This window comes from Ascidia mentula, chromosome 1 (assembly GCF_947561715.1).
Source record: "Ascidia mentula chromosome 1, kaAscMent1.1, whole genome shotgun sequence".
Classification (NCBI taxonomy): Eukaryota; Metazoa; Chordata; class Ascidiacea; order Phlebobranchia; family Ascidiidae; genus Ascidia; species Ascidia mentula.
Window position 1 is genome coordinate 5,086,194 of NC_138566.1, and position 26,830 is coordinate 5,113,023.

The 26,830-nt window shown below is 37.6% G+C and overlaps 7 protein-coding genes across 7 annotated transcripts; 3 read left to right on the top strand and 4 right to left on the bottom strand.

Annotated features, from left to right (window-relative positions):
* The first annotated feature begins 1,465 nt into the window (after positions 1–1,465).
* Positions 1,466–4,008, top strand: LOC145898310 (ribitol-5-phosphate xylosyltransferase 1-like). Its single transcript, XM_082986744.1, has 5 exons — positions 1,466–1,943; positions 2,001–2,160; positions 2,478–2,780; positions 2,975–3,139; positions 3,266–4,008. The coding sequence occupies exons 1-5, from the start codon at positions 1,793–1,795 to the stop codon at positions 3,657–3,659; spliced, it is 1,173 nt and encodes a 390-aa protein (XP_082842870.1). The 5' UTR covers positions 1,466–1,792; the 3' UTR covers positions 3,660–4,008.
* Positions 4,002–4,921, bottom strand: LOC145898321 (guanosine-3',5'-bis(diphosphate) 3'-pyrophosphohydrolase MESH1-like). Its single transcript, XM_082986754.1, has 4 exons — positions 4,765–4,921; positions 4,568–4,703; positions 4,295–4,455; positions 4,002–4,150 (listed from the first exon to the last, which is right to left on the bottom strand). Exons 1-4 carry the CDS (start codon positions 4,868–4,870, stop codon positions 4,020–4,022), a joined length of 534 nt encoding a protein of 177 aa, XP_082842880.1. The 5' UTR covers positions 4,871–4,921; the 3' UTR covers positions 4,002–4,019.
* A 961-nt stretch (positions 4,922–5,882) lies between these two features.
* On the top strand, positions 5,883–13,409 carry LOC145917879 (F-box and leucine-rich repeat protein 13-like). The gene is made up of 16 exons (XM_083003183.1): positions 5,883–6,034; positions 6,096–6,199; positions 6,313–6,406; positions 6,495–6,637; positions 6,707–6,786; positions 7,211–7,388; positions 7,645–7,806; positions 7,875–8,037; positions 8,232–8,389; positions 8,733–8,904; positions 9,403–9,590; positions 9,976–10,191; positions 10,430–10,556; positions 11,401–11,619; positions 12,015–12,178; positions 12,553–13,409. The coding sequence occupies exons 1-16, from the start codon at positions 5,960–5,962 to the stop codon at positions 12,698–12,700; spliced, it is 2,391 nt and encodes a 796-aa protein (XP_082859309.1). The 5' UTR covers positions 5,883–5,959; the 3' UTR covers positions 12,701–13,409.
* A 12-nt stretch (positions 13,410–13,421) lies between these two features.
* LOC145917881 (tyrosine--tRNA ligase, mitochondrial-like) lies at positions 13,422–16,934 on the bottom strand. Its single transcript, XM_083003185.1, has 7 exons — positions 16,512–16,934; positions 16,006–16,299; positions 15,576–15,756; positions 15,048–15,215; positions 14,554–14,709; positions 14,120–14,273; positions 13,422–13,794 (listed from the first exon to the last, which is right to left on the bottom strand). The coding sequence occupies exons 1-7, from the start codon at positions 16,834–16,836 to the stop codon at positions 13,555–13,557; spliced, it is 1,518 nt and encodes a 505-aa protein (XP_082859311.1). The 5' UTR covers positions 16,837–16,934; the 3' UTR covers positions 13,422–13,554.
* A 179-nt stretch (positions 16,935–17,113) lies between these two features.
* On the bottom strand, positions 17,114–18,938 carry LOC145917882 (tRNA (guanine(27)-N(2))-dimethyltransferase-like). Its single transcript, XM_083003186.1, has one exon. It carries the CDS (start codon positions 18,433–18,435, stop codon positions 17,122–17,124), a length of 1,314 nt encoding a protein of 437 aa, XP_082859312.1. The 5' UTR covers positions 18,436–18,938; the 3' UTR covers positions 17,114–17,121.
* A 1,339-nt stretch (positions 18,939–20,277) lies between these two features.
* Positions 20,278–21,266, bottom strand: LOC145915849 (proteasome activator complex subunit 3-like). The gene is made up of 3 exons (XM_083002756.1): positions 20,952–21,266; positions 20,708–20,854; positions 20,278–20,478 (listed from the first exon to the last, which is right to left on the bottom strand). Exons 1-3 carry the CDS (start codon positions 21,264–21,266, stop codon positions 20,278–20,280), a joined length of 663 nt encoding a protein of 220 aa, XP_082858882.1.
* Positions 21,267–21,907: 641 nt separating this feature from the next.
* Positions 21,908–26,645, top strand: LOC145917880 (interleukin-1 receptor-associated kinase 4-like). Its single transcript, XM_083003184.1, has 10 exons — positions 21,908–22,134; positions 22,317–22,401; positions 22,479–22,872; positions 22,941–23,059; positions 23,285–23,406; positions 23,643–23,759; positions 24,073–24,183; positions 24,721–24,913; positions 25,300–25,521; positions 25,890–26,645. Exons 1-10 carry the CDS (start codon positions 21,947–21,949, stop codon positions 25,932–25,934), a joined length of 1,596 nt encoding a protein of 531 aa, XP_082859310.1. The 5' UTR covers positions 21,908–21,946; the 3' UTR covers positions 25,935–26,645.
* The last annotated feature ends 185 nt before the right edge of the window (positions 26,646–26,830 follow it).

Consider the following 26,830-nt stretch of genomic DNA (forward strand, 5'->3'; position numbering starts at 1 on the left):
ACAGCGTTCCTGCAAGAATTATTTACGGACCGTTACGGACCACTTTCAGCACTGCTCACTATACACACTTTCATGCTTTGGGGGCATGGGTTTCTGTATCTGTAGCGAAAAAACAATTCACGTGATTATGTTCCTGCTTTTACAATGGTCAGAGTTTGTGGTGTTTTTTTTGAGACATAATAATGCCAATTATGCCTACAATTCCTTCGATGCCTACCATGCCTGTTTACAGTGACGTAATTTTTTCACAGCTTGCCCCGACCTTTATGGTGACGTAATATGGTAGTTCCTCTGCGTTTGAAACATAGGACGTAGCTATTGGCCTGCGGTCAAGCCACAAGAAACAGCGCCAACTACCGGTACAATCGTTTTGCCATATTTTCCGGTTTTGACAGACACGCTTAAGTGTATGATGTTGGACTATGGTATTGGGGTCTACACTAAGCCACACAGAACACTGGACAGGATGCTGTCTCACCCTGTCGAGAAGGGTACGGCTTGTGGCAACACGCATGTTTTCCCTGGCCTAGTTCTGACCACGCCGCATGTTTCCTGAAATTCAATACTGGAACACTAGACGGAAAGGATGCAGGCGGAGCTAAGCCTTCCTGCAGAGTTCAAACCAAGCTGCTGATACCCTGCTGGACAACCACGTTTTTCCTGAATGTTTGTTATAAAACGCCCTCGTAGTAAATTGTTCGCTCTCTCAGTCGCTCGTATTCTCTCGGCCCTGTCGTTATTCTTGCCATCGCGCTGTAAACGTTCGCACGTTCTTTTGATAGTTAAATTCGCTGCAATTCAGTCACGTGTTAAACGCGCTTGAAACAAGCTAAACTTAAGCCACCTGGTAATTGCAATCGTGTGTTTCCATTAATAAAGAAGTCTGTCCACGGAGCTTTTAATTCAGTAGTCTATATTAGCAAGAACACACAAACAGACTTTAGCTTCAGCAAAGCAGCGACTGGGAATCCTACTTGTACGCTGCAGGCTCAACCAAAAAGCGTTTTCTGTTACATTGCGTGCAAGGACTGCGGTGGAGCGTACATCGGTGAAACAGGGAGAACGTTACAGACTCGGTTAAAACGTCGTTGCGACGTTGCAGCGAAGAATAGCCAGGACAGCACTGGCGAAACACGCTGCCACACTCGGCCACCGAGTTAACTTTGATGAGGTCCAAATCCTAGAGATGGAGGAGGACCACACAAAGCGTTTATTCCTAGAGACGCTCCACGTTCACAAGAACAACCAATGCGTGAATGACAAGGGGCAATGTGTGTACTTTCCAGCGGTTTAAAACAATTTGTTGCAACTGTTACGCCCCGCTACACACCTGGTCACGTGACAATACAAGCGGTGCCAATGTTATCCGTTCCCTTTTTTCTTGTGTTTTTCTTACGTTTTTCTTGCGTTTTTACTGTTTTTTATGCGTTTGATGCATTATTGTTGACATAACCCTGAGGAAGTCTCGCCGAATGGCGGACGAAACGTCGGTTGCAAATAAACACTTTAGAAACTTAAGTGCCAGAAGAGCAATTCCGATTAATTAGTATGCCTGGCAACAAAAATAGCAGTAGCTATGTTACGTACGTACAATCGTACACTACTTGACCTTAATTCTTGTTCTTCGGTAATACAAACCTAAAGCTGAAAAACACACAAATAAAACCTATTATTTTGTTCCTACAGCCCAATATTATCATTTTGAAAGTCTTATGGATTAATGGATATGTCTGACTTTCATCCACCAAGTTAAAAACATGGCGCACTTGGATTTGTTTCACTTTAAATCACCATGAAAGTAAAAAATCTGGCTGTGGGCGTTGTCATGTGTATCGGTTATAGTATTGTATCATTGTACACTGCATACTCCATGCTGCAGCAGAGGAAAACAGGCAACGTGGAAGCAGAAAGCCAACTGCTTAGAACTGAATACAGTCACAGAGGTGGGGTAAACTTTCTTTAGTTTGTTATAATAAGCTTAAACTAACCAACATTTTTAGGGATAGACCAACAAAATTCTTCGGTATCTGTGGTTCAAATTTGGGACATTGGTACAGCAGCTGCCTTTCTGTGGCATGATGTGCTGCAAGGCATGCATCCATTGTCTTCAAACAATGGGTGGTTTCAAAGTTCTTTACAACTGGAAGACATTACTTTCTGGTACATTAGTTAACTGATTTTGTTGAGTATCTGACATGTGACTAATTGACTATACTCTTTCATAGACACTTTTGATATGTGTTTTTAATTCTGGTTAAACACGTAGGCCTACATTAAATAACTTAGAATTGTTTGGAAAAAATGATTCACACATTTGAATGTTTATAAACAGGCATTAGTTTGTGCAATCAACAATTGATTAAAAAAATCTGTGCTATTAATTTTCACTTAAAAAAATCCTTGGTGCGCAGTATAAACTTTCTGATATGGAGTGCTGTAGGGTTCCTTCAAATAAAAATGCTTTATTTTTGGAACAGGTACCGCCAAAGTAGAAATATACAACCCAAGAATGCTCCACTGTTTATGGACCAATGTCTGATACTAGGGTTGGAGGCACACACTGAATCAAGCAAGGGGCTATCAAAAGCCTGGCTTGATTTTGCCTTAAACTTGCATCACACATGTGGAATTGGATTAATTGTCCTTGGAAATCCTGAATGCCAAAATGATTGGCTGCGACCTTATCTCCAAGAGGATAAAATAAAATTTGTGTTCTTGGTGTATGATTCTCCATTTATTGATAGCAAAAAGGTCTTTTCGTGGCCCTTGGGCCCGAAAAGGTAAGTTAGGTATTCAATATAATGAGTAAACTTATCTGAATTTTCTGTTTTCAAGTAATATTGGTCGTAAGTTTGAAAACTTTTCGGTCCTAAAATTAAGGTCTGTTGCCAACCAGCTACTATTCAGTTTCAATAGTTAATTGGTGTGCAAGGCAGGATTGGTAGTTTTTGTGCATTTTTTATTTTGTTTGAAGGTCAGCAGAGATAGGGTCTTACTCTGAACTTCTTGACGTAACTGCTCCAAGAAAGTACACTTGCAACTTTGTGGGGACCACTTTGCCAAACACTTCGAGACAAACAATTTTTCAACTCAACAAAGAAAATATTCTAAAACATTGCCAGGTTAAGTTTAAAAACAGGTACGTTTCTAAAATAGCATATTTTCTAAATATATTTGCATTAAAATTGGAGCTATCTTATTACTACTTGTATCTATGTAGAATACTTAGTTTGTTTCTAAACTGTGGTATGTACATTTGCATCAGGTATGCAAGTCAAAATCTATATGCGGATAGCTACAGACAAATAATCAAAGATAGTGATCTCACTCTATCTCCATCATGTAAAAATTCCGAATGCTCAAGGACATATGAAGCCATGTCTCTTGGCTCAGTACCTGTGATAGAAGATGTCATTGGTCCAAGAACATGCAACAGCTCCAAATATGGATCTTACAGCATTTTTAAACAGAAAAAGGCACCAGTAATTTTTGTCAAAGACTGGAGAAAAGAACTGCCAAAGATATTGACTGAGTATGAGCAGTTAACTTCATCTCAAAAGGTCAGGCGTAGGATCAATCTTTTAAAATGGTACGATATATTTAAAAACGATTTAAAGCAGCATTTTATTGGAGTAGTACAGAAAACATTTGTCAACTAAAGTGTTTGTGTGCACTGATATGAAGCTGTTCACACCATTTTACCACCTGTAATAGTTGCAACTCAGGTTTACAGTAAATCTACCTTCCACTGTTTCTGTTTGCATAGTTTCATACATTTTAAGTGCCTAATTAACATTTGTTGCACTGTGTACTTTTCTGAAGCTCAAGAGTTTTCATTTGCTTGATTTTTTATGCTGTAGGTGCAATGCAGTATTCTTCAAAATCTTTTCTTTACAGCGGTTGTTATTTTTTGTTTTTATTTGCAAACATATGGGAGTGCAAGAGCAGTAATTTTATGACAACCAACATATGTGCAAATGTTTTCAGAAATAAAAGAAAACTATCCTCTTTCACTTGTGTCACACAGCTATATTTCTTGCTTTAAACAGCTTGTCCAGTTCTCCTTCCAGGACAGAATCTGTTCCTCTCAGTCCACTGACAACTTTCGATGCCCAGTTGAAGTATTCTTCCACGCGTTGATCAGACCAACCTAATTATTAAAGAGACCCAGTGTCATAGGAGAAACACAGTTACCATTCACACAAGTTTGTTATAACTGTTTTGTTACCACACTGGGCTGTTTCAAACTTGCTATTTTTAAAATTATGAAAGAAACAAACTGTCCATATCTTACCAACTGGAGTGCACCGATTTAGATCGCGCAAATTATAAAGCTTGTCTGCTAGTTTCACCAGCTTGGCTTTGGGGCTTTTGTTTGGGGCATTGATGACTTGCTGCCTCTTTCTCTCTTGTTTTGGAAGGCTTTTGTCATCTGTGACCTCTGCCACAATCTTCCTAAAATGCCAGTTATCTCCTTTCAGGTCAAAGTGACTAATTTACCACCGTACATAATTATTTTTGCATGTAATACAGGAAAAGAATTGGAACCAACTGGGTTAGTACTCACCTTACGTTGGAACCAAACTGTTCCTCAATTTCATCCAGTGTGGTTTCTGTGTCCTCTACTGTGTCATGCAACAAAGCTCCTTGCAGCACTTCGATGTCTGTAATGCCTGCTTCCTGACTTAAAATGTTTGCAACACCTATGACAAATCAAAGTTTGAAAAAGTTAACACAAAACACCACTTCAGGTGGAATGGTCACCAATTGGATGGTTGATGTATGGTGTTCTGTCTTGGTCTTTTCTGCGTTGGTCCTTGTGTTTGATTGCTGAAAAGTGTGTGGTCCTTACTAGTAGTTGTAGATCCATGATTTCAGTTTCAGAAAATTCATATATGTACTGCAAAGTGCTTTAACGTTTTTTTCTAAAAGCAGAGAAAACTTTTTATACATGAAACGTGCTGCAAACTAAACACTTCATATTATTGCATCACAGTTGTACAGCCCATTATGGGCAACGAAAAAGACGCCCTAATAGAAGACCATGCAAAATTTGTTACACATAAACATTTTTATCTACTGGGAAACAGAAACTGCTGCTTAACTTTTATTCGATGTGGATATTTTAAGAAGCTACAAAGCAAATTTTCCTTTTTTATTGTAAATTAGTCGAGTCTTGTGTATTTCTACGTTTGTTTAGCATTCTTAAACAGAAGTTTTGGGCCAGTTTGTATCGGGTATTTACCAAGGGGGAAATCACCGCAACTTTTGGAGTGGCAACGGAGTGATAAAATAATGTTTTTACATTTATTTCTGCATTATTATTTATTTTTACTGCTGTAGTCCGTTGTAAGGTTTCTAAAAAAACTTATTACCACTTGTTCACGCTTCTGTGTGTCGTATGATATTTGCAAATGTACTAAAACAGTCAACTTTTTTTAGGATTAACCCAAACTTGCGTTGATACATCAATAACATGCGAATAAATTTTGTGACCTAAATTAACCAAATTAAGTTCTTTACTTTTGTGCATAATTATCTTTTTGTTGTCTTTTTTTAGTTTTCGTCAGCTGCGCAATAGAATACTAAAACATAAGTATTTTAGTATTCTATGGATGTACCAAACACCGCCACTTGGTGTCACCAGGTAACCGTGGCAACTATCTCCTGGAAGCATTTGCGGCTGAACTGAATGCAGTGATGATTTTAATTCAAAACAGTACTGCAATGATTTATTTTTTTGATTTGCTGAAAGGAACGTCTTCACAATAAATTGTTTTTTACATTGCACAAACGTTGAAGTCAATTTGGAAGCCAGTGTAGTAATAAAAATACAATTAAATTGGTATGATGTTTCCTATCAACACCAATAGCAATAGATCTAATAGTTCTTTAGCTAAATGTATTGATGCTCGCAAAATTCGTTTTCATGCTGTTTGGGTAAAGCAGATAAACAATCATGACATCGATTCAAGGTATTGATCCAAAGCTGAAAGAATATATTCGGGTCCATCAACTACCTGATTTATACGAGGTAAGCAAAAATTTAGCAGTTAATTCCAATTGAAAACATACAATGTGTTTTTTTTTCACAGTGTCTCCTGACTGGTTTGATTGTTCTGTGTCCCGATGATCCTCTCAAATGGATTGCACGTAGTATTAAGAAGATAGAAGTACAGGGACTCTATGACATATCATGGTTAGAAGTTATTTTAGTTTGAAAAACTTGCACGAAGTGGCAATTTCACAAAATTTTGCTTAGGTGTCTGTTGCATTATTTATTGTTTTTCACTTGGATATTTATTTCCATAGGGACATGTTCGTGCCTCCAGAAATGCGACCCAAAGTGAAACAGATGGCAGAAAGTTATCTTGATGAAATATTCACCTTTGGAAGTGGAACTGTGGTAAGATTAAGGCCAATGCTTGATTTAGTTGAGGAACTACGTAGAGGAGGCACAAAATTAATGCTGTTGTTTATTTTTTTTAATACAGCCTAGTACAGAAATGTATGCAAGTGCTTATGGTCATTATCACACAAAAATTGCTTCAATGTGCTTTAAAGCATGGTCAAAATATTACTTGGACAAAAAGAAAAGAAAAGGCAGCATGATGCTTCAACTACAACGAGCTAGAAAGTATGCAATTTAAAATTCTGCATTTTGCCTGAACACGATTTTACCATAATTTATTGTTTGTTCCTGTAGGTACCATAGACATCGCAAAATGAGAATAGCTCTGATGAAATGGAAAAACTGGAAGAGTTTTGTATTACAAAAACAAATGGGTGAGATACGACTACTACTTTTTATTATGCTCTATTAGTTTGTGTACAGTAATAGTAATCTGCTTTTCAAAATTTTCTGCCGCTTTTGGTTCTAAGCTGTTCCATTCCTGTTAATTTTAAAGAGTTTTGCATTTCCGTCATTTTGCACTTATGATGCGAGAATAAAGTTTGTACAAAAGCATTTAAATGCTTTAATTTCCACAATATTTGAATGTGAAGGATTTATTTCTTAGTTTTGATAATTAATATGAAAACTATACTAAAAAAAATTGTTTTGTTCTAATAATTTTAATTTAGAAGTTAAGTAAGGTTAATTGTAAGTAAGGGTAAATACATATTTTTTTCCCCAACCATGCAGTATTGCATGATTTTGGCTCTCAAACCAAGAACTACTTTAATCTTCTTAAAATTTGCTTTTAAACAGAGGCATTTAAGATAATAGATTCGGTTTGCAACAAGTCGCTCTGTCGCCTCATCTTCCGTGCGTGGAGGGCAGTTGCAGTGGATGCGCGCAAGACGAGGGAATATTTTGAAAGGTTGGAACGGGGCGAGTTAGAGGAGGAAAGTGAAACGGAGGGAAATGGAACAACCGACAACTACAGGTATCGGGTTAATGGCTTTATTCAGAACCAGTAAAAATGCTGTATCATTAACTTTTACCCACTGTCTGCAATCAGATATGCAACGGTATGATAACACGCGTGGTACATTTGGTAAACAATTTATTTGCGTTTTTTTTTTAAATAAATTGGTTGTCTCAACCTCGTGCCTTCATATTTAGTGGTTTCATAATCGCTAAAACCACAAATATGCCGTCTTTGCGCTTACAACTTTTCTGAAAACAACATTGTATTTCAGAGATGACATTTCTTTGCTTCCTCGGAAATGTGCCATAGAGATTTTCAGCTGCCTCGACCTGATTGACCTTGGTCGGTGCGCGCAAGTTTGCCGAGCGTGGAAGGTTATAACTGGTGCTCCCTCCCTATGGAGCCACCTGAATTTCGGCAGAGTCAGAAGCAGGTATGTACGCCCAACCTAAAACACTCTTAACTTTTCCACTTTTTATTAATATTTTTGCCTCTTTTTAGCATAACCGACAAAGCAGTGATACAGTGCCTACAAAAGTGCCGCCCGTATCTCGTCCACCTCAACCTTAGACAATGTTATTCCATCCACTGGCCATCCTTCAAAGCAATCGCGGAATGCGCCAACCTTCAGGATATAAACCTTTCCGAATGCAAAGCAGTCAACGTAAGCATAAAATATGTTACATGTTTCAACCCAATAGACCAGTTTCCTTGCTGGATAATTTCCTGTTTTTTTGTCATGAGTTTGAGGTTCACAATTCGTCCATTTTTACGATTTACCACAAAAGATTACACTTTTTTTGAATTATTGGTAAAACGTGCTCAAATTTGCTGTATCGGTTAATTATTTCCACTCAGGATGAGGTAATGAGGACGATTGCTGAGGGGTGTCCCACTCTGCTCTACCTCAATCTATCCCACACTGATATAACTGACGGAACATTGCGAACTCTCTCCAGATGTTGTCTCAACATGCAGTACCTGAGTCTGGCTTACTGCCAGAAATATACTGACCGGTGAGATATTCTTCTTCTTCTTCTTGTATCGGTTGAAGATATGATGCAATATTGAGTCGTATAAGTTTGTACTGTAGAGCAAGTTTACTAAGAAATATTTCAAATATACTTTTTGCGTAGCTACATAACCTTGAAACACATCTATGTTATAAACCTTATACTTAATAAACAGATATCCCTTGCCCTAAACAGCGAATGAATATATTTCATTGCATAGTTTTTGCATTATACGATAAAATTTTGGCAGTCAGTTCAGTTTGAATGCTTCGAGTGATCTTAATACTGAAAATAGCAAATGTTTTCTTGTCAAAACTGCACCATTTAACCTTTTTCTTTTTTTCAGTGGTTTACATTATCTTGCTGCTGGCAAAGGGTGCCGAAAGTTGACGTATTTAGACGTATCTGGTTGTCTCCAAATCACACAATTCGGCTTTCGTCACGTCGCCCAAGGCTGCACAAATCTACAGTCACTGTTCTTCAACGACATGCCCACGTTAAACGACGCCGGCGTTAGCGTAAGTATTGTATTGGTCAAATTTGTAGTATTTTTTCTTGCCGGGAAAATTGCCGGATGAGTTCTATCCTTTTTGACTGGTAAAAAATTTCGCGAACCCCTGTGTTTGACGGTGATATTATGATATAGTTATTGTAATGAAACGACTGAAACCATCGGAGTCGGCGTACTTATGAAATATAACAATTAAATGTTACACTCTGTGTGACATTGACGTATTGCGACCCATAAAATTTGACCCCGCTGTGGGAAGCCATGGTAAAAAAAATCATATCAGAGTCACACCTGGTTTAATCGTTGGGAACTCTCTTGCGCTCAGTGCGTATTTATTAAGTCAAAATGAAACTTGAAAACTGAAAAGGGCAGACGGTGCCAGACTAACAAATGTTTTTAACTAATGGTTTCCATCGAAAAAAATACCCTTAATCTTGGTTTAACTGTATATGGTCAACATTCCCTTGGCTGTCAACGTTCATTGTTGTTATCACGCTTTCTGTAGAACTTGGCCGACAAATGCACCAACATAAGAGCAATTTCACTACTTGGTTCGCCGAATATCAGCGACCAAGCGTTCAAGGCAATTGCTCAGGCGAAACGTCTGCAAAAAATCAGGATCGAAGGAAACCAGAAGATCACAGACAACACGTTCAAGGCCCTGGGAAAGCAGTGTCCCTACCTCGGCCACGTGTAAGTCATTATTTTGTGTTTAAACAGAACATTGAAATGAATTAACAATTCACAGGAACGTAAGACGACGCTAAGTTGAAGAATAACATTAGTGGCCCCAACGCTGTCGTATGGTTCTCATTAAAAATGATTCAGATACAAAAATGTCCTAAAATATGAAATAGTTTGAATAACTGTACAAATTCCCAAACCTAAATTTACTTAACATCTTACAATACAAACATTTTTGTGTGGCAAACTGCACGAAACGCTTTAATGAGGAAACATTTTCGATTGTAATGTTTACCACATTTTAAATTTCCACGTCTAAACACATATGAAATATAATAACAAGGCACAGTAAAAATGTTTACAAACACTTCGCATATCTAATGACAATATTTAGGTACGTGGTCGACTGTCAAAAGTTGACGGACATGATGCTCAAAGCACTTTCACCGCTACGTAACATTGTGGTCCTCAACCTGGCCGACTGTGTTCGTGTGAGCGACTCGGGAGTGCGGCAACTAGTGGAAGGACCTTCCGGAGGCAAAATCCGAGAGCTCAATCTTACCAACTGTGTGCGCGTCAGCGACGTTTCGCTACTGCGTGTCGCGCAGAGGTACAAACATCATTTACGTCGTTTATTAACCTTTTGGAATATCTCAAAAATAATGTCGAGACCACATTCGGCGTAGTCTAATTTTTTTCAAGATTTCAAGCCTAGTTATGTGGGTTTAGCAAGATTCACCTTCGTATGAAATTATACGTGAATTAGTTTTAACATAATTTTTAACTTGGGCGACCAAATGACACTACTTGTTTGAAACGACTTTTTATTATGCTTACTTTACGGCCAGGTGCCACAGCTTGACGCATCTTTGTCTGTGCTTCTGTGAGCACGTGACCGACGCCGGCATCGAGTTGCTAGGCAACATGCCCTGTCTAAGCGTGGTCGACCTATCTGGAACCAACATCAAAGATCAGGTGAGTCCGTGTATGATGCTTAAATAATAAAGGTCGTTATTGATACGTAAATAGGTGTGTAAGATATTGTAGTTATTCGTTGTGGTGTGGGATAAGACAACTTTCCCACATGTACTAATGTATTCAGCCAATACAAAAAGTGATGACCGTTAACTTCAATTATCGAAATATCGTCATATATCGAAATGTGGTCGTCCAATGTGTAACTATCAATTTATCCCCCTAGTGTATATAATACTTTTTACTTTCACAATATACTTTGACAATCCAGTACATATAGTTTTCTACCTTTAAACATAAAGTCAAGCGCCGTAAAAAGAATAGAATTATAATCGCTCGGCAAAAGAATGCTGTTTGTTCTTCTACTTCAGTGTTTCTCAAACTTTTTCCAATCACGTACCGCTCATTTGTTTTTTAATACACTGCGTACCACCGTATTACTATACCATAACTGTTATGACATACCACCAATGAATAACAATTTAGCCAATATCACCAGTTGCTTGGATTTCTTTATTGTGCATTTGTGACGCAGTTGTATCAACGTGAAACTGTTGCACAGTTGAATACACGATGTCAGAATTACTTCAACTGCAACAATTTCCCGTTGATACTATTGCGTCACAAATGCACAATAAAGAAAATCGACATCATGTATTTGCAGCGGTTTTGGCTTCTGCAAAGTGCGGCAAATTGTATAGAGTAGACTGAATCGCGTACCACTTGAAAAGCTCTCGCGTACCACTAATGGTACGCGTACCACAGTTTGAGAACAACTGTTCTACTTGATCCACTAAACAAAAAACAACTTGTTTTGACCTGTTTAACATAACCTTCTTTGCAGGGCCTCGCGTCTCTGGGCGTGAACAGCAAAATCCGCTCGATTACTCTCTCCGAATGTTCTGGGATCAGCGACCTCGGTTTGCAGAAGTTCTGTCAACAAGTGAAGGAGCTCGAATCACTGGATGTCTCGCACTGCATGGCACTCACCGATGCCGCGATCAAAAACCTCGCATTCTGTTGCCGCATGCTTATCTCACTCAACGTGACTGGATGTCCTTTGGTAAGATTGCCTGTTACATGTTATCAAAATTTCACTTCTACCTAATCAATGACGGTATTCATAAGTTAGAAAAATTTGGTACTCGAGGGTGGCTTACGTAGTACATGAAATTGTGCAGGGTAAGATTGCATGTGCAGATTAGACACGGATTTAAATGCCATCGCTGATTAGGCAGAAGTGAAATTTTGAAACCAGAACCTTTGTAATAAACGTTTCGGTTTGTCAATGAAAACACCGGTGGCCAAATTTTATACTTAGTAGATTTACGTGCATGTGGCATAATAAAATAAGTGTTGTTTTAATCTATGCAACAAATATAATTTTTATAGGAATCAGAATAAATAAGGGGTTCCTTGCAATTCTTCTCAATAACCATATTTACCTGATCTCAACAGCTGACAGACCTCAGCATCCAATACCTTTCGGGTGTATGTCACTACATCCACGTCCTCAACCTCTCCGGATGCATCTACATTAGCGACCGGGCATTAAAATACCTGAGGAAGGGTTGCAAGCAACTGAGGAGCCTCACCATCATGTACTGCCGCAGTATCACCAAGTGGGTAACAAAAAATGCTTTGTCCTTACGACTATCGAGACTGTTAATATATTGCAATAAATGGGAATCTTCCATGACCTATATATGGGCGCCTGACTCGATTATTTTGCATATTTATTTGTTCATACGCGTTTAAATTTTTTTTGTGCAAAAATAAAATTGAATTGTATAGCGTTTCACCATGTGTCTGGAGGTGTATAGTTAGTGAAATTTTACAACCATATGTAATGTGACGATGGTTAATTATCTGCCAAACATGTAGTTTGCTGTGCGACCCGCAGTTTTGGAATCACTGCTGTATGTTTAATCCATACACCTACCAATTTAAGGCTTCGGGGATTGTTGCTAAAAGAAATCATCACATTCATGTTTAGGTTGACTGCGCAGCGCATGCAAGCTCGCATTCAACATCTGGAATACAGCAATGAGAATGTTCCTTCCTGGTTCAACTACGAGGCCAACTCAAGAAAGAAAATGCTGCGGAATCCAAATCAAACGTGGATCGATTTGGACGACGACTGAGCTCCACTAGAGGGCGCGTTTTCCAGTTTAGGTCTGGTGTAAGCTGCAGTTTCTGTTTAGAATGGTTTCTATGATGAAACCTTTTTAGTGCCAAGAAAGTACTTTTGTGGCATTAATGTTTTGGTAAAAAAAGTTCAAAGCCGCCGTTTGCTCTGTTTAAAATTGTTTGGTTGTTTTTGATGCTCTTTTAAACTTAGAAAATCTATTATATAAAATATTTATTAAACTATAACAACCGATCTTCACCGAATTTGTTTATCCGTCCAATTCAGACCTACATCCACTGTGATACACTACATGCCGTTTTAACGCAATCCTTTCACACACAGGAGATTTGAAACTACTTGTGTATCTTTTTTTGCCAAACATTGTTGTTTTATTCAAAAATTATTAGGCCTGTAACCTGTTTTAATTTACTCTACCTACGTTTCATGTTATCTTTTGCTATAAACTACCTTTACGTATTAAGGAAATGTTTTTCGTTGGCGGTTTTTACTTTAATAATCTTCGTACTAACTTCAAGTTCCACGTACCAGCACCAATCCGCATATTAACTACAGTAATTTCGCTTTCCATGATGATTTCGGACCAAAATCCACGTATACACATTTCTTACTTAGTTCAACTTGTGAGTGTTTTTGCTGTTAATCCTATCTTGACAACACCCAAGACACCATTTTGATACCGAAGTTACAAAATAAACTTTAAAAACACGTTTGCGACTTTTAATATTTTGTTGTGGGATGTAACTAAAGCATCCTACAAAATAAACTTTAAAAACACGTTTGCGACTTTTAATATTTTGTTGTGGGATGTAACTAAAGCATCCTCGACAAAAACGAAACAAGGCGTCATCATCTCAAAGCGTCCACGTCATTAGGATCGATGACGTCATCCTCCGAATGTTCGATGCGGGGAAGTTGCCATTTGACCACGTAGTGGCGCACTTTTCCCATGGTAACGACGCTAATATCGTTCTTGAGGACGTGAACGCCAGATAATAAAAGCTGATGGGGAGTTTTCGCAACTTCTCCGTTGATGCGAATACCTCCTTGTTGAATAAGGTGCTCTGCCGCACTGCCTGTGGGCGCACCCTGAAAATAGGAAGTTTTTTGTTAGTTTTATTGCACTCCGTTGTTCAAACGTTTTCTCCAAAGAAAACTTGGCATTATGTTACAACGCACGGCCTAACTACACTTGATCACAATCCAGAGCCATTCTTTTCGCATGTACGTAAAGAACATTCCACTTGTTTTTTTAGATTTAATTAATTTTCACAAATATATCTACATTTTCTATAACTTTTTACATTAAAATAGTGCAATAGAGTTACACGAGTTTGGTAAAACCTCATAATTTGAGGCCAAAACACGAGGGATCAATTATGTGATTTTATAACAAGAAAATACACATTTTCACCTTGATTTTGAGGGCCTTGTAAACATCATACACTGTCGTGTGGGGTTCTAACGTCAAACTGACTATGTTGGCAGCCTGAAACGTTAGGTCCATCTCTTCTTCTGATAGGACTTCCAAATCTTCAATTTGTCCTCTGTATAAAGCCTTCGTACATCTGTTGGAAGTTGGTTGTAAGTTTTATTTTTTAAACCTTGACATTGCTAACTTTTATTATTGCAAAACATTTTTTCAAAAACAATTGCATTACCTTTGATGTACACACAAAAAATGTTTGTTATTAAAAATAGTTCAGTATAATTGCTTAGTGACAGCAAAGATGATAGTGATTGGACTTTAGCTGTTTAACTAAGGTTGCTGAACACCAACAAAAAGATGTTTGCTCATGTTTTGAGCAATTTTCAAATATATGCAATTAAAAATTTAATATGCTTGACCTTTCTGCAGACTCCATGCCATCTTTGCCATGCACAATTTTGCAGACTTGTGTTGCGAGAATTCTTTGTGCTTGCCGTTCTGCTGGCTTCTTTTTGTGATTTGCCACAATCTCCTCAATCGTATTTAAGTCAAGAAATGTGAAGTACTGCAACAACCTGGAAAAATTATTCAGAAATGTTTCCTTTTTATCACAGGTTAATAACAATGCAAATTCGAAATATATGTTTAGTCGTTGAAAGCAATGCATCAAAGGCAAGGTGTTGAACACAATACATCAACAAATTAGGTCAAAATGTAATGACTTCTGTGTAAAACAATATCATAATGTTTATCAAATAAACAGTATTGGAATATAAACTGGTGAATCCAAGGCAATAATTCACCTTTTGTTAAGGGTTCTCGCACACCAACAAAAGATAATGCACAATTGTGTATTGTATTGCCTGATTTAGTCAACTTTTCTGATCACTACAAAAGTCTTTGTTTTGCTTACTTTTTGACTTGGGAATCGGGCTGCCTGAAAAAATACTGATAAAACTCAAAAGGTGACGTCTTTTTCGGATTCAACCAAATTGCATTTCCTGCAGTTTTTCCCAACTTCTCACCTGTTGGAGTTGTCACAATTGGAGTAAGCAAACCATAAACATCTTTCTGACAAGTTCTGATAAAATATATATGTTGTTGCAAGGGTATAATATGTGGCTGATTAAATAATGTAGACATTTTTATCTACCAAAAGCAACTAAAAAAAAACAGAGCAAGGTTAAAATATAATCCTCGATAATTTTATAATAAGAAACCTAAGGTCTGTTACAGTGGTTCCTAACCTTTTAGCATGCATGCACCCCTTTTATGAAATTTGTAAGCCCTTATAAAAAAAAGGAGGAAAAGAATAAACTATTCACAAATTTTAAATCTAGCTTATTCACACACCACTAAAACCATACCATGGATCAACTAGGAACAACAGGTTGGAAACCAACTGAAATTAAAATAAATCCAAATTGTAACCTCCACTAACTTTTTAATCAGCTGTTGTCCTGCATTGATGTTTCCAAGCTGGTCAATGCCACCTATTTGAAAGGAACAATTGTGGGTTTTGTGCAAATGCAACCAATCGTAAGCCTGCATCACTTGATACATGAATTCAGCCAGTACAAGACCAGAGGAGCTGTTTAAACGCTCCTTAATGTACTTTTTGTCTGCAAAATTTAAAAAAAATATTGAATAAGTTGGAAGACAACAAAAATTTTATGGAGGTTTAAACAGTTGATCATGCGACCAAAAGTATGATATATTTGGGGGTTTGGGTAAACCAAGATCAGGAATGTGTGCAACCAAAATGGTTAGATGCACAATTTCAGTAAACCACCAACCCCATGCCAAGTGGCATCAAAAATACCACTTCAGTATAAACAAGTTAATTTATAAATCAACAAAGAAATACTTACCCATCATGTGACCCATTCGGAAATTTCTACACACTTTTGAAATAAATTCAGTGGAACTCAGGTTTTTGTACCAATTGTTGTTTTGCAGAATTTTAAAATTTGGCAGGTTTTTACGCCCTCGAGTGTCATAAATGTGCTTGGCATGATTTTCTACGATAAACTGTATTTGATCATGGATATGTTTTGCATTCTGTTTGATTTCTTCCTGTAATAGAATGGAGCGATCTTGGCTATGTGCACTCGGATCACCAGCTTGAGCTGTAGCCGTCCCAATAACTGCAATAGCATCATGTCCTACAACACACAGTTATGGACTAATTTAAATTTCCATGTTTCATATTCTTGTTATTAAGGTATATATGTATATAATTTTTATACATATGTAAAAACTATTAAACATAGTTGTCAACTTTGAAAATTCAGGTTTAAATGAAGCTAAACGAATATTTGGGATATTTAGAAAACCTTTAAGACAGAGATTTTTTGACTAATCCAAGAAGCACAACCTGCTCTTTGACAATGCAGTAGGGCCATAATGGATAGAAAGTTTCCCAAATGAAGGCTATCAGCCGTTGGGTCAAATCCACAATAAAAACATTGTTTTTTCGCGGTCAACATTTCAGGAAGCCCAATGGCAGCAGCAGGATAAATGTCCTGAAATATTTCCCTTTTGTGTAGCTCCAAAACATTTTTGGGGGCAATTTCCTTTGACATGCATCTCTTTGAGACATTGGTTAATCTTGCTGCAGTCAAAATGCTTCCTTTGGCTTGAAATTTATGCAATGCATGGTCAGTTACCCACTTGGAAATCCTGGATGGCACTCTTGCCATGTTAGTTAAAGGCAACACACCTGGGAATAAAAACCAAGAAATATTTAACCAATCAACAAGTGTATAAACTTGTACTGAATGCTTTTGAAGTGATATAAACAGCGTTTCAGAGAAATTGTATTTGACCAGACAACCATAGCTGATATTTATGAACGGTTAAAAGGCCGCAGAATATCACAAAAACACACAGCTTATTTAACCACACTGGGTTAAAATGCTAGTCGATTTATAACTTAACATTAACTGCCCACAAAAGATGAAACTATTGGACAACAAACTACAAAATCAAGTACGATTCGCAGTTTCCTCCCATATTTTTTTCAACAAGTCATTAAATTCTTGCAGAGTGGCAGAAGTTCTAACACAACGAGGTCCAAAATGTGTTTTGCTTGCACGGTGACCAAGTTCACGCAATTTTAAGATAACTTCAAGCAGTTTTGGTGGGTTCCCACCCTTCACACTGTGATGTTGGAAATCAAAGTACAATGCTGGGGCAGTTTCTAACGTTGTTAAGTCCGGTTCCACCTCTTCTTCATCGCATTTCATTTTTTTTACCGGTGGGCCAACATTTGAATCTAGTTCTTTTTTATACTGTTTCATAATATTGATCTCAATTGTTTCTTGCTTACAGCAAATGCTTTCAATCAGGATCAGTTGTAAAATCTTTGCAACAGAATCAGATATGGCAAAGGCATTTGCCTGTGACAACAGTCTCTCAACAAAAACTGGGTTAAAAATGCTTCCACTCCACATTGGACCCAATTGAGTAACAGCAGAGATAGTATCATTGTCCCCACAATCACAGAGTGGTTCACAGCCATTTATTGATAGGACATCCTCATTAAATCTCCGGGCCTGACAATTTAGGCAATGAGAAAGGGTGCACAACAATGGAAGTAGCGGCTCTACATGTTTTGCACCTCTTAGGACTTTAAACACTACTGTTACACTGTGCTCCGTTGCAGCACACAACTCCACTTTTAGACCCTTACCCCATCTGCCCGCAGCCCTGACAGCATTTGCAACTATCACCCGTATGGCTAATTCACCACAGTACTCACATTTCAGCACCCGACTTCCATATAATCTTACTGCAGTTTCAGGGGACTTGTTATGTAGTATCGCAACATCAGTACTTGTAACACACAGCAGGCCATCATGACTAACAGAACGAAGTGCTGCATCAAGAAATGTGACTGCAGATCCTATTGCCTCTACATAAACAAACTTAAACTTTTGGGAGTGCAACAGGACATATGGATCTTCAGCTCGAACATCCAGTCCCTCATTTTCACCATTCAGTTTTAGGTAACTTTCCTGTTGCAAACCCTTCGCAACATTGGCAATAACTTTTATTCCATTCTTTATATGTGCTAGCCATTGAAGTGCAGGCAACCCAAACCCATTTACAACATCAACAGCTGAAATAATTCCATCTGTTTCATCTGCTAGCAGTTTTAGGCAGCAAAGTCCAATAGCTCTACTCACATCCAATTCAAGGATTTTGGCCACCCGCTTTGCAGAAAGTACATCTTCAATAAAATCTCTAACTTCCAGATTAACTCCATGTTCATTTATAACTTTGCATGTTGCAGACATGTTTTGTTAAATCCTGAAGCACACAACATAAAAATGTAGTTTACGAATCTTGATAAAAAAAAACAGATATAATAAACCTCTTATATTTAAAAACATGTGAAGTTTTTCATTTTGGAATTGCAAGCTTAACCAGGTTTCCTCACACAAACACATTTCAACCTAATCCAACTACAGTTTTAAATGGTGTAACTACATAAAGGACTATTAAAAATTATACATGTGCTGCATAGGAAAATCATCATTACAGCATCAATACATCCCTATTGGCAAAATAATGACAAATCCTCCCAACAGATTATGCAATTTTTCAAGCAATCTGTCGAAATAACCTACAGCACATTTTACATACTTTGCAATCTGCTTTTAAATAAACAATATGAAGTATGGCTATGTTTTATAAAGTGGAAATAACAACATAAAAAAGCAATAAAACTATATGATTGCATCTGAAAAACATCCCTTCTACATTTTCTTGTCTTGTAGGTATTCATCAGTGCAGTCTCTTGGTTTAATCTACTTTTTAGACCAAGCCTCTGGTGTGTAAGTCTTTTGAGTAAATGCATGAATGTTCTCCATTTCTTGACTAAGAGCACTGTTAACCATCCTTTGTTGTTGTAAACGAGATTTTCCAGCAAATTTGGAAGAAACAATGATGGCATTAAAACTAGTGCCGCACATGTCCGGGGAAATATCTTTTACTTCAACATGTTCAGCTTCCAATTCCTTTGTGAGCTTGTTTTTAATATCTTCAGCAGTTAAAGCCATTGTCGTCCTCCTACGTAAATGTGGTAACTTACTTCTATTTCTGGAAAAGTTAACAGTAAGATAACGTAAACGTACAAAAACAGTTACTTTCGTTTTGGGCCTAATTCAACATGCTAAAGCAAGATCGAAAAATCAATCAAAAGTAGAAGCAAGATACCAATCAATCGAATGTAGTTTACGGACAAATGCAGTTTAAAGTTACCATGTCATTTGACAACAAACAAACACGTGCTTAGCATATCACGCAAGAGCAGTTTTAGTGCTCATTCATGCGAAATGGATATGCCGGACCGGATTCGCAAAGCAGCTGATTCCACTTCCCATCGTTTAGTGTTCTTTGATTCGATGCATCGATCATTCAAATAAGTCGATGTTTTCCGACACAAAAATGCTTTAGCTTGTGAAGAATCGACAGTTTTCGCTATTTTTTACAGATTGAGTTGATGTGTGGGGGTCTCGACATGGTATCGTCGAGATGTACGCAAGGTACGTCAATTCAGTAAACGAAATAAATAATGTTGAATTTATAGTGCTATTCTTGCTGTCGGACACAGTAATTAATAAGAATTGTTCTTCTGGCATTTAAGTTTAAAAAGTGTTTATTGTAACCAACGTTACGTCCACCATCAGGCGAGACTTCCTCAGGGTTAGTTTTCAACATGTAGCCTAGTTTTCAACAGAAGAACAATTGAAATATGAATCTGACGTTCTTCTGGCGAAAAACAACAAATATACACCTGTTGTTTAAAAAAGATTGTATTTTCCGGCGTTTCGTCTGTACGAACGACTAGGCTTCGAAGTCGAGTCGAAGAACGTCATATTCATATTTTATTATAATGGCTGGTGGTCAAAAACCTATTTTCAGTTTTCAGAACAACAATTCTTATTAATGTGAAATTTAGTTGAAAACTAAATTTTTTTGTTTGTCACGGGGTGTCGTTTTTCCGGAATACACCAATGTCATGCACGCACTCATTTGTGCACAAGAACCCGGGGTTGAGAAACGCTACTTTCTAGGTTACTATACGCTGTTGAATACGCAGCGTTCTAGGAAAGTTTTTCATACAAATAATTGTATTAGTACAGCGCCGAAAAGCCGCCAGATTTGGGTGTTTTAATTTTTTCCAGGTTCTTCATCACTAAATCGTGAATTGATGAGTAGGAATTCCTCATTTGAATTAAAATCAGTCTCAAGTTAACAAACTGTCGCTCGTCCTCCTCGACCAAATATCTCGCGTAATCTTTCACTTGTGGGTACTTCAAAATTTTTGCCGCTATCTGCGCAAAAGGAACATATACAAACAAACCTCAAATGGAACTTCTCAAGTGCCACAAAGAGTGCAATGAACTATTACTTTTTGTTTACTTATATACTATCACTTTTTATACGTTTTTCAACATCCTTTTGGAGCATTGTAAACGATAGAAATATACGCAATGGACTATTACCACAACAGTGGAAACACAGACTGGAAATACATCCACAAAAAATCTTTCAACCATATACCTTCGCTCTACTTGCGTAATAGCCAAAAATTTGCCCAAGTAGTGAGGTTGCTTCACACTCGACTGCCTTAATTTCATTCATCGCCTCTTCCTGCACTGATACTCCAAAGTTGTTGCCATCTTCTATTTGTGGCAGCAGAAGTGTCACCTGCGAAGAATTGGTTTTCAAATATTAAAAAATGTGTGGTGGATTGTTTAATTGCTGTGAAAGGCAACACTGAACCAAAAATGTATAAGCTACTTACCCATAGACGCAAAACGCTGCATGATTGCATTAGGGTGGTAATTTCGGAATGTATTACTTCCATAGCGTCAACAATAGCTTCATTCAACAGTATAGTTTCACTGTCATTCGAAGCCTTTTCGCCTGGTTTCAATTTTTGTGTTGCTAACTTAAAACTTTCCATGCAACTTTTGCGAACATGTTCAAGTTTCCCCAGACCGAAAGTTTTGGTGCTGAGCAGTTTGTCATGAGCCTCCACTTTGTCCGGAAAACTGCGATGTACAAGATGCTCTGCTTCACTGGAGAGAGAATTTCGAAACTCTTCGATAAAATCCATTGTCAACTTCGTACTTAAAAAAAAACCTACGGAAATTTTACATTTGCATCGAAGTCACGCTCCATTGGATTCTGTTGTGACGTCACAATAAGCAGTGTCAGTTCTGCTGACATAATAGTTGGAATCTTGGAAATCCCCGTTGGTGAATTTACGTGTTGGTCGGGAAATTTCGATTTTAAGTTTCGTCATTTTTAGAACAAATAAATTGCTGTTAATTTTGATTTGAAGCATCTTAAGGCATCAGTGCCTACAACGTCTGCAAAGAAAACAGGTTTGACTGACGAAGTCGTTTTTTGCACTCACACAGTCATACAAGATTTTTAGTGGTCACACTCACAGTCATGTAGACAGGATCCAGGAAGGACTTAATTTAAGAAGTTTAAAATGTTTATTACATTACAGCACACCTACAGATTTTATGTATTATGTCTATACAGCAAATCCCGTTCTAACTTGTACTTAAAACAACACTGTATGTAAAAACTAATTGCTAAAGCTATTTCTTTGTTGTCACAAAAAAAAGTAGCATAGTAAGTGCCGGTATGGAAAATAAATCTTTCGGTGGTTGGCTTACTGAATAAAATGACAGTGATAACATAAGATGGTTAACTTTAACCTGGGGACTTTTTCTTACAGGGTACTTTAATTGACTAAATGGCATCATAAATAAAGTAAAAAAAATGTTGCCAAGTCGTTCAAGTCAGATCACACCACAGACGTATATTAGGAAATTACCCTACTCAGTATGCAAGGAAATTGCATCTGTTTTGGACCTTTCTGGGACAGCTAGCAACTGGAAAGACTTTGCCCAGAAAATACCAAAAGGAAATGGCTTTGCTGAATCCAAGTACACAGCCCATCAAATGAGGTGAAAATTTTCAAAAATTCTTCAACTACTCTCTTTCAAACTCTTGAAATATGTTGCTAATAATATTTTGAAAGTATATATTCTATGTGTTAGATTGTGATTGGGTACAAAATACTTGGAGTTAATTACTTTGAATGTGAACAGCATATTTGTTTGTAATGTCTTCCAAATTTACATTAAAGGGTTTTTGAGTCAATTGCAAGCAAAGGTGAAAGTCCAACTATAGCCATTATCGATGATTGGTCAACAGCCAATGCAACTGTCCAAGTATGTATTTGGTCATTTTTTTAGATTTACCTGCTTAAGTGTAAATTAATTTGCAAGATAGCTTCCATTGTTTGCAGGACCTGATAGATGTTCTCTACTCTTTGGAGTTGTACAGCCTCATACAGATCCTTGATCGTGTGATACAGAGACCACCAGACTACCAAACAATCGTGGGACAACCTTCACCTATGCCTTTTCCACCCAGCTTACACTCCATCAACAGACCGAGCTTGCAACCGACACAGGCTTCGTATTACCCCCCATACCGGCCCCCACCAATCACCCCACAATTATCAACATTTCCAAGACCGTATGAACCACTGTCATTTTCAATTTCTCCAATGACACCATCAATACCAGAACGCAGGCCTACATACCAAAGACAGCCCACTGAACATGAGTCTTTGCCTACTATGAAGCCTGAAACTGCACTGTCACTGCCAATAGAAGACCTAAAGTTGGATGAAAGTGGTATGTATACATGTAATTATTTTTTAATGCAAATTCAACCTGTTTATCTATAATTTGGTGCATTGCAGCAACCTCCTACTCCTACTCGAAGCTTGTTCAGTTAACTTCGAACTTCAATGATGAATTGAAACTTGGCGAAGGAGCATTTGGTTCAGTTTTCAAAGGCCAACTAAGTGCTCCAGCTCAGGTAGTTATGCATATATTGTAAAACTGGTCAGTTTTGTAAGTAATTCATGTTTTATTGTGGCATTTTTAGTTTTATTTTTTTTTGTGTTGTGAAGTTTTTTTTTATCAAAAATCGTGATTTAAAATCAATGTTAATTTTGACAAAAATAGGCTGACGTACAATGTGGGGTTTTGTGTTTTTTCAATGAATCTCAATGTTTAGTGAAAATCGTAACATCATTTGCAGACCAAGGGAAAAGGGCTTACAGAGACCACTGAAGTTGCAATAAAACGCCTGAAACTTGACACACCTGAATTCGCCCAGGCAATTCTGGAACAATTCAAGAAAGAAGTTCATGTGATATCAGAGTATGTGCAGATGTTTTAGTAACTGCTTTTCAAGGTCCCAAAGTATGCGCATGATGAAAAATGTACATTTTTTAGCTTGTTTTAACTGGTAAGGGTATTGCCAGCCACATGTCACCAAGTTATACTGATGGTATTGTGGAATAATGTCACTTTCTGTAGCTCACTAATTCTTGTTGTTATTCATTCAATTCATACTTACTGTTGATTTAAACGCCACTGACATTTATGTATGATAGACTTTTGCATGAAAATATTCTACCCCTGATGGGATTTTCCTGTGACGGACCAGAGTTGTGCTTAGTTTATGAGTACATGTACAATGGATCTCTGAGTTGCAGTTTGGAAGCCTGCAGGTTGGTAAACATTAAGGCATCCTTTAAAATTTGTAGTTTATTATTTTGCAGCGAATCAATTTTCTATAGTTACCTTCATAGAAACCCAATTTATTCATGTTTGAAATGACCATACACTATTGTGAGAGGTTTGGTGCAAAAATTGTTTAGGTTTCTTTGATCATCACCTCTATCTTTAATTAAGTAGTATAAATTAAAAATCAGTATTTGCATAATTTGGAGTGTTGCAATTTGCGTAAGTACACAATCACTTTTGTGAGCATAAGCGAGTGTTTAATTTTTGTAACTTAAGGGTTTGTTTTTTGTTCTGTAGAGAAGGTAAGCAAGTGTTATCGGTACCTCAGCGCTTGGAAATTGGACGTGGCAGTGCGGCTGGAATAGCTTACATGCATGACAAAGTTGTCATTCACCGTGATATTAAAAGGTAAGTTTGGCATGTGTTTGCAAACAAAATTTAAAAAAAAAATTAAAAATCCTATCAGGCTTTTTTTATGTAAGTATAATAACTTCATTTGCCAACCTGTATGTGCAAGAATATGAATTTGGGTAAATCCATGTAGTTTCTTAACATTCTGAAACCTTATTCACCTCCCTGATGCAACATAAATGTGTTCCTCTGGAGTACGTTTGTTGGCCCTTTACCTCTAAAAAACCCTTTGTGGGTTTTGTTACAAAACAAAAAGTCTTCCGGAAATTGTTTTCTTGTCTACCATAATTTCGTAAAATTGATAAAACAAGGTCGCAAAAATTTTGTTTTATATCAAGGCTCTGTGTTGAAAATCCGTGAATAAGGAGCTATTGTGCTAGTTACCGTACAATTTTACAGTATAAGTATGGTTAATCCATAGACTTGTCATAGCACTCTAGGTTCAAAATGTTCCTACCGCCCGAGTTGAGTGTTACAATACGCCAAGCCAAGGCGATTTCTTCACTGCGATATACTAAAAACACTTCTTCGCAGTTCCAACATTTTGCTAGACTCAAACATGCAGCCGCGCATTAGCGACTTCGGTCTTATCCGATCAGTGAGCAGCACACAGACGTTGAAAACGAGCACCCAAACCACACAACCCATTGGTACGTGGGTTTACATGTCACCGGAGGCTTGCAAAGGAACTGTATCATATGCGATGGACGTATACAGTTTTGGCGTGGTAAGAATTCGTTTCCGGAGTCTGCGCATGAGCAGATGACGTTTCGTTTTATTCCGAATAGTACTGAGATAATATTGTTATACTGCCAATGGGCGTTGTCTGCACAACAACAAAAAATTCATGTACAATTTAAATACTGAAAATAAATTCCAGGTACTGTTTCTGTAACTTTCCAATATTTTGTGTTGTCGATATCGTCAAAAGGTTAAACACTGACGTCTTCAGAATCATTGTACGATACTTAACTAATCACTGCACCCTTTATCCATGATACCTTTAAACATAAATCACCCTTGATACATTATAATAATTCACGTTGCTCAACAAAACTTTTGGAAAGTAAATTATATGTTGGTTTTACACTGGAACTCTGTACACGGTTTAAGGTTCTGTTGGAGCTTCTTACTGGGGAAGCGGTCGTTGACGAAAATCGCGACCCATCCCATCTTACTATGTACGTGGAAGAAAGCGTGGAGAACGACCAACCCATCGAGTCTTTCTTCGACAAACACGCGGGAATTTGGGGGCCCGGAGTAGGCGAAGGGCTTTATGAACTCTCGATGGAGTGTCTCGAGTACAAACGAATAAAGAGACCCAAGATGCCCCAGGTTCGTAAACTTCACATGTATGGTTACTGCTTATATTGCGCTTTCATTTTCATGTTCGTGTGTTTAACTTTTTACACATTACCGCTACATCCGACTTAGTTCAGCCTCCCATCCGGTCAGCTACTCGACAACCATTATTTGGTTCTTAGCTGTACCTTTCGTCGCACATACAATGTTTGAAAAATTGTGCAATTTATGATGACGAAAAATAAACAAATCTTGAATCTTACTGATTTACAGCTTGGGTGGATGCCTAACCCAAACTGCAGCCAGCAAAAAAGTGTTTTGTCTCAAACTCACTGTGTCCAATGGGGCGATCGCAATCTTTACTGCTCACGAATTTTCAAGTTTTGTTGTATCATTTACAGGCCCTTTCAAAGCTCGAGGATTTGTGCGTAAAAGCTAGAAGCTGATTCAGGGGTTGACGTTATTGAAAAAGTATTTGCACTTTATCAAAAACGCAAGATTGGTCGGTTTTCCAGTAGATGATAACAGCAATACGGGTGAACTTCCGCAATTTTTACTGTTTTCTTTGATTCTACTGACCTGTCATCACCCCTCCCCCCCTGACCACTTTATCTTTTTTTCTCATTTTCGTTGACTTGTTTAATTTTGTGCATACTTTATATCCTTTTAAATGTTGCAAGATGACGCACAAACCGATACTTTTTGTTTCACAACTATCATTTACGATCTTTTAAAAAGTAAAACTTTTTACTGCCACCACGCGTTAGTTATGTGTTGCACTTTCGTAACACTACGTACACAATCACAACTTTGGATTTGAAACAACGAACTTCGAGTACTTCCAACCTGTATACGCCTGAATAAATACGTATTCAAACACGTCAATATCAAACTGATAGCATGTTGGTATAGATCAGCTTTTCGCAGTTCGTGGCCCCCTACAGCAAAGCTCAAGGACACCTGCTTGTTCACAAAAATACAAATGGCAAGCAAGAAACAAGTAGCGTGGCCCCCATTGGTAATTGATTCCTAAAAATGATAGAGTTTTTTGTCGTAACATGTTTTTGGAAATGAATTTTTGTTCGTCATATTTAGTATTTTAAACTGTTTCTTTTCAATATATATTGGAATAGACCTTAGAATGGCATTTAGCTATATTGGTGTGTATTTGGGGCAAATTCCTTCCAACTTTCTAATTCTAATTTGGGCCAAAATAGAAACCTTTTATGGGGAATTTGTACCAAGTACCTATATTTCGTAAGCACCGCTTGAAGGCAGTATAGAGACGATTTGACTCCCGCACAGACAAACAATTGGCAAGATCGATCAAACGCCCGACCCA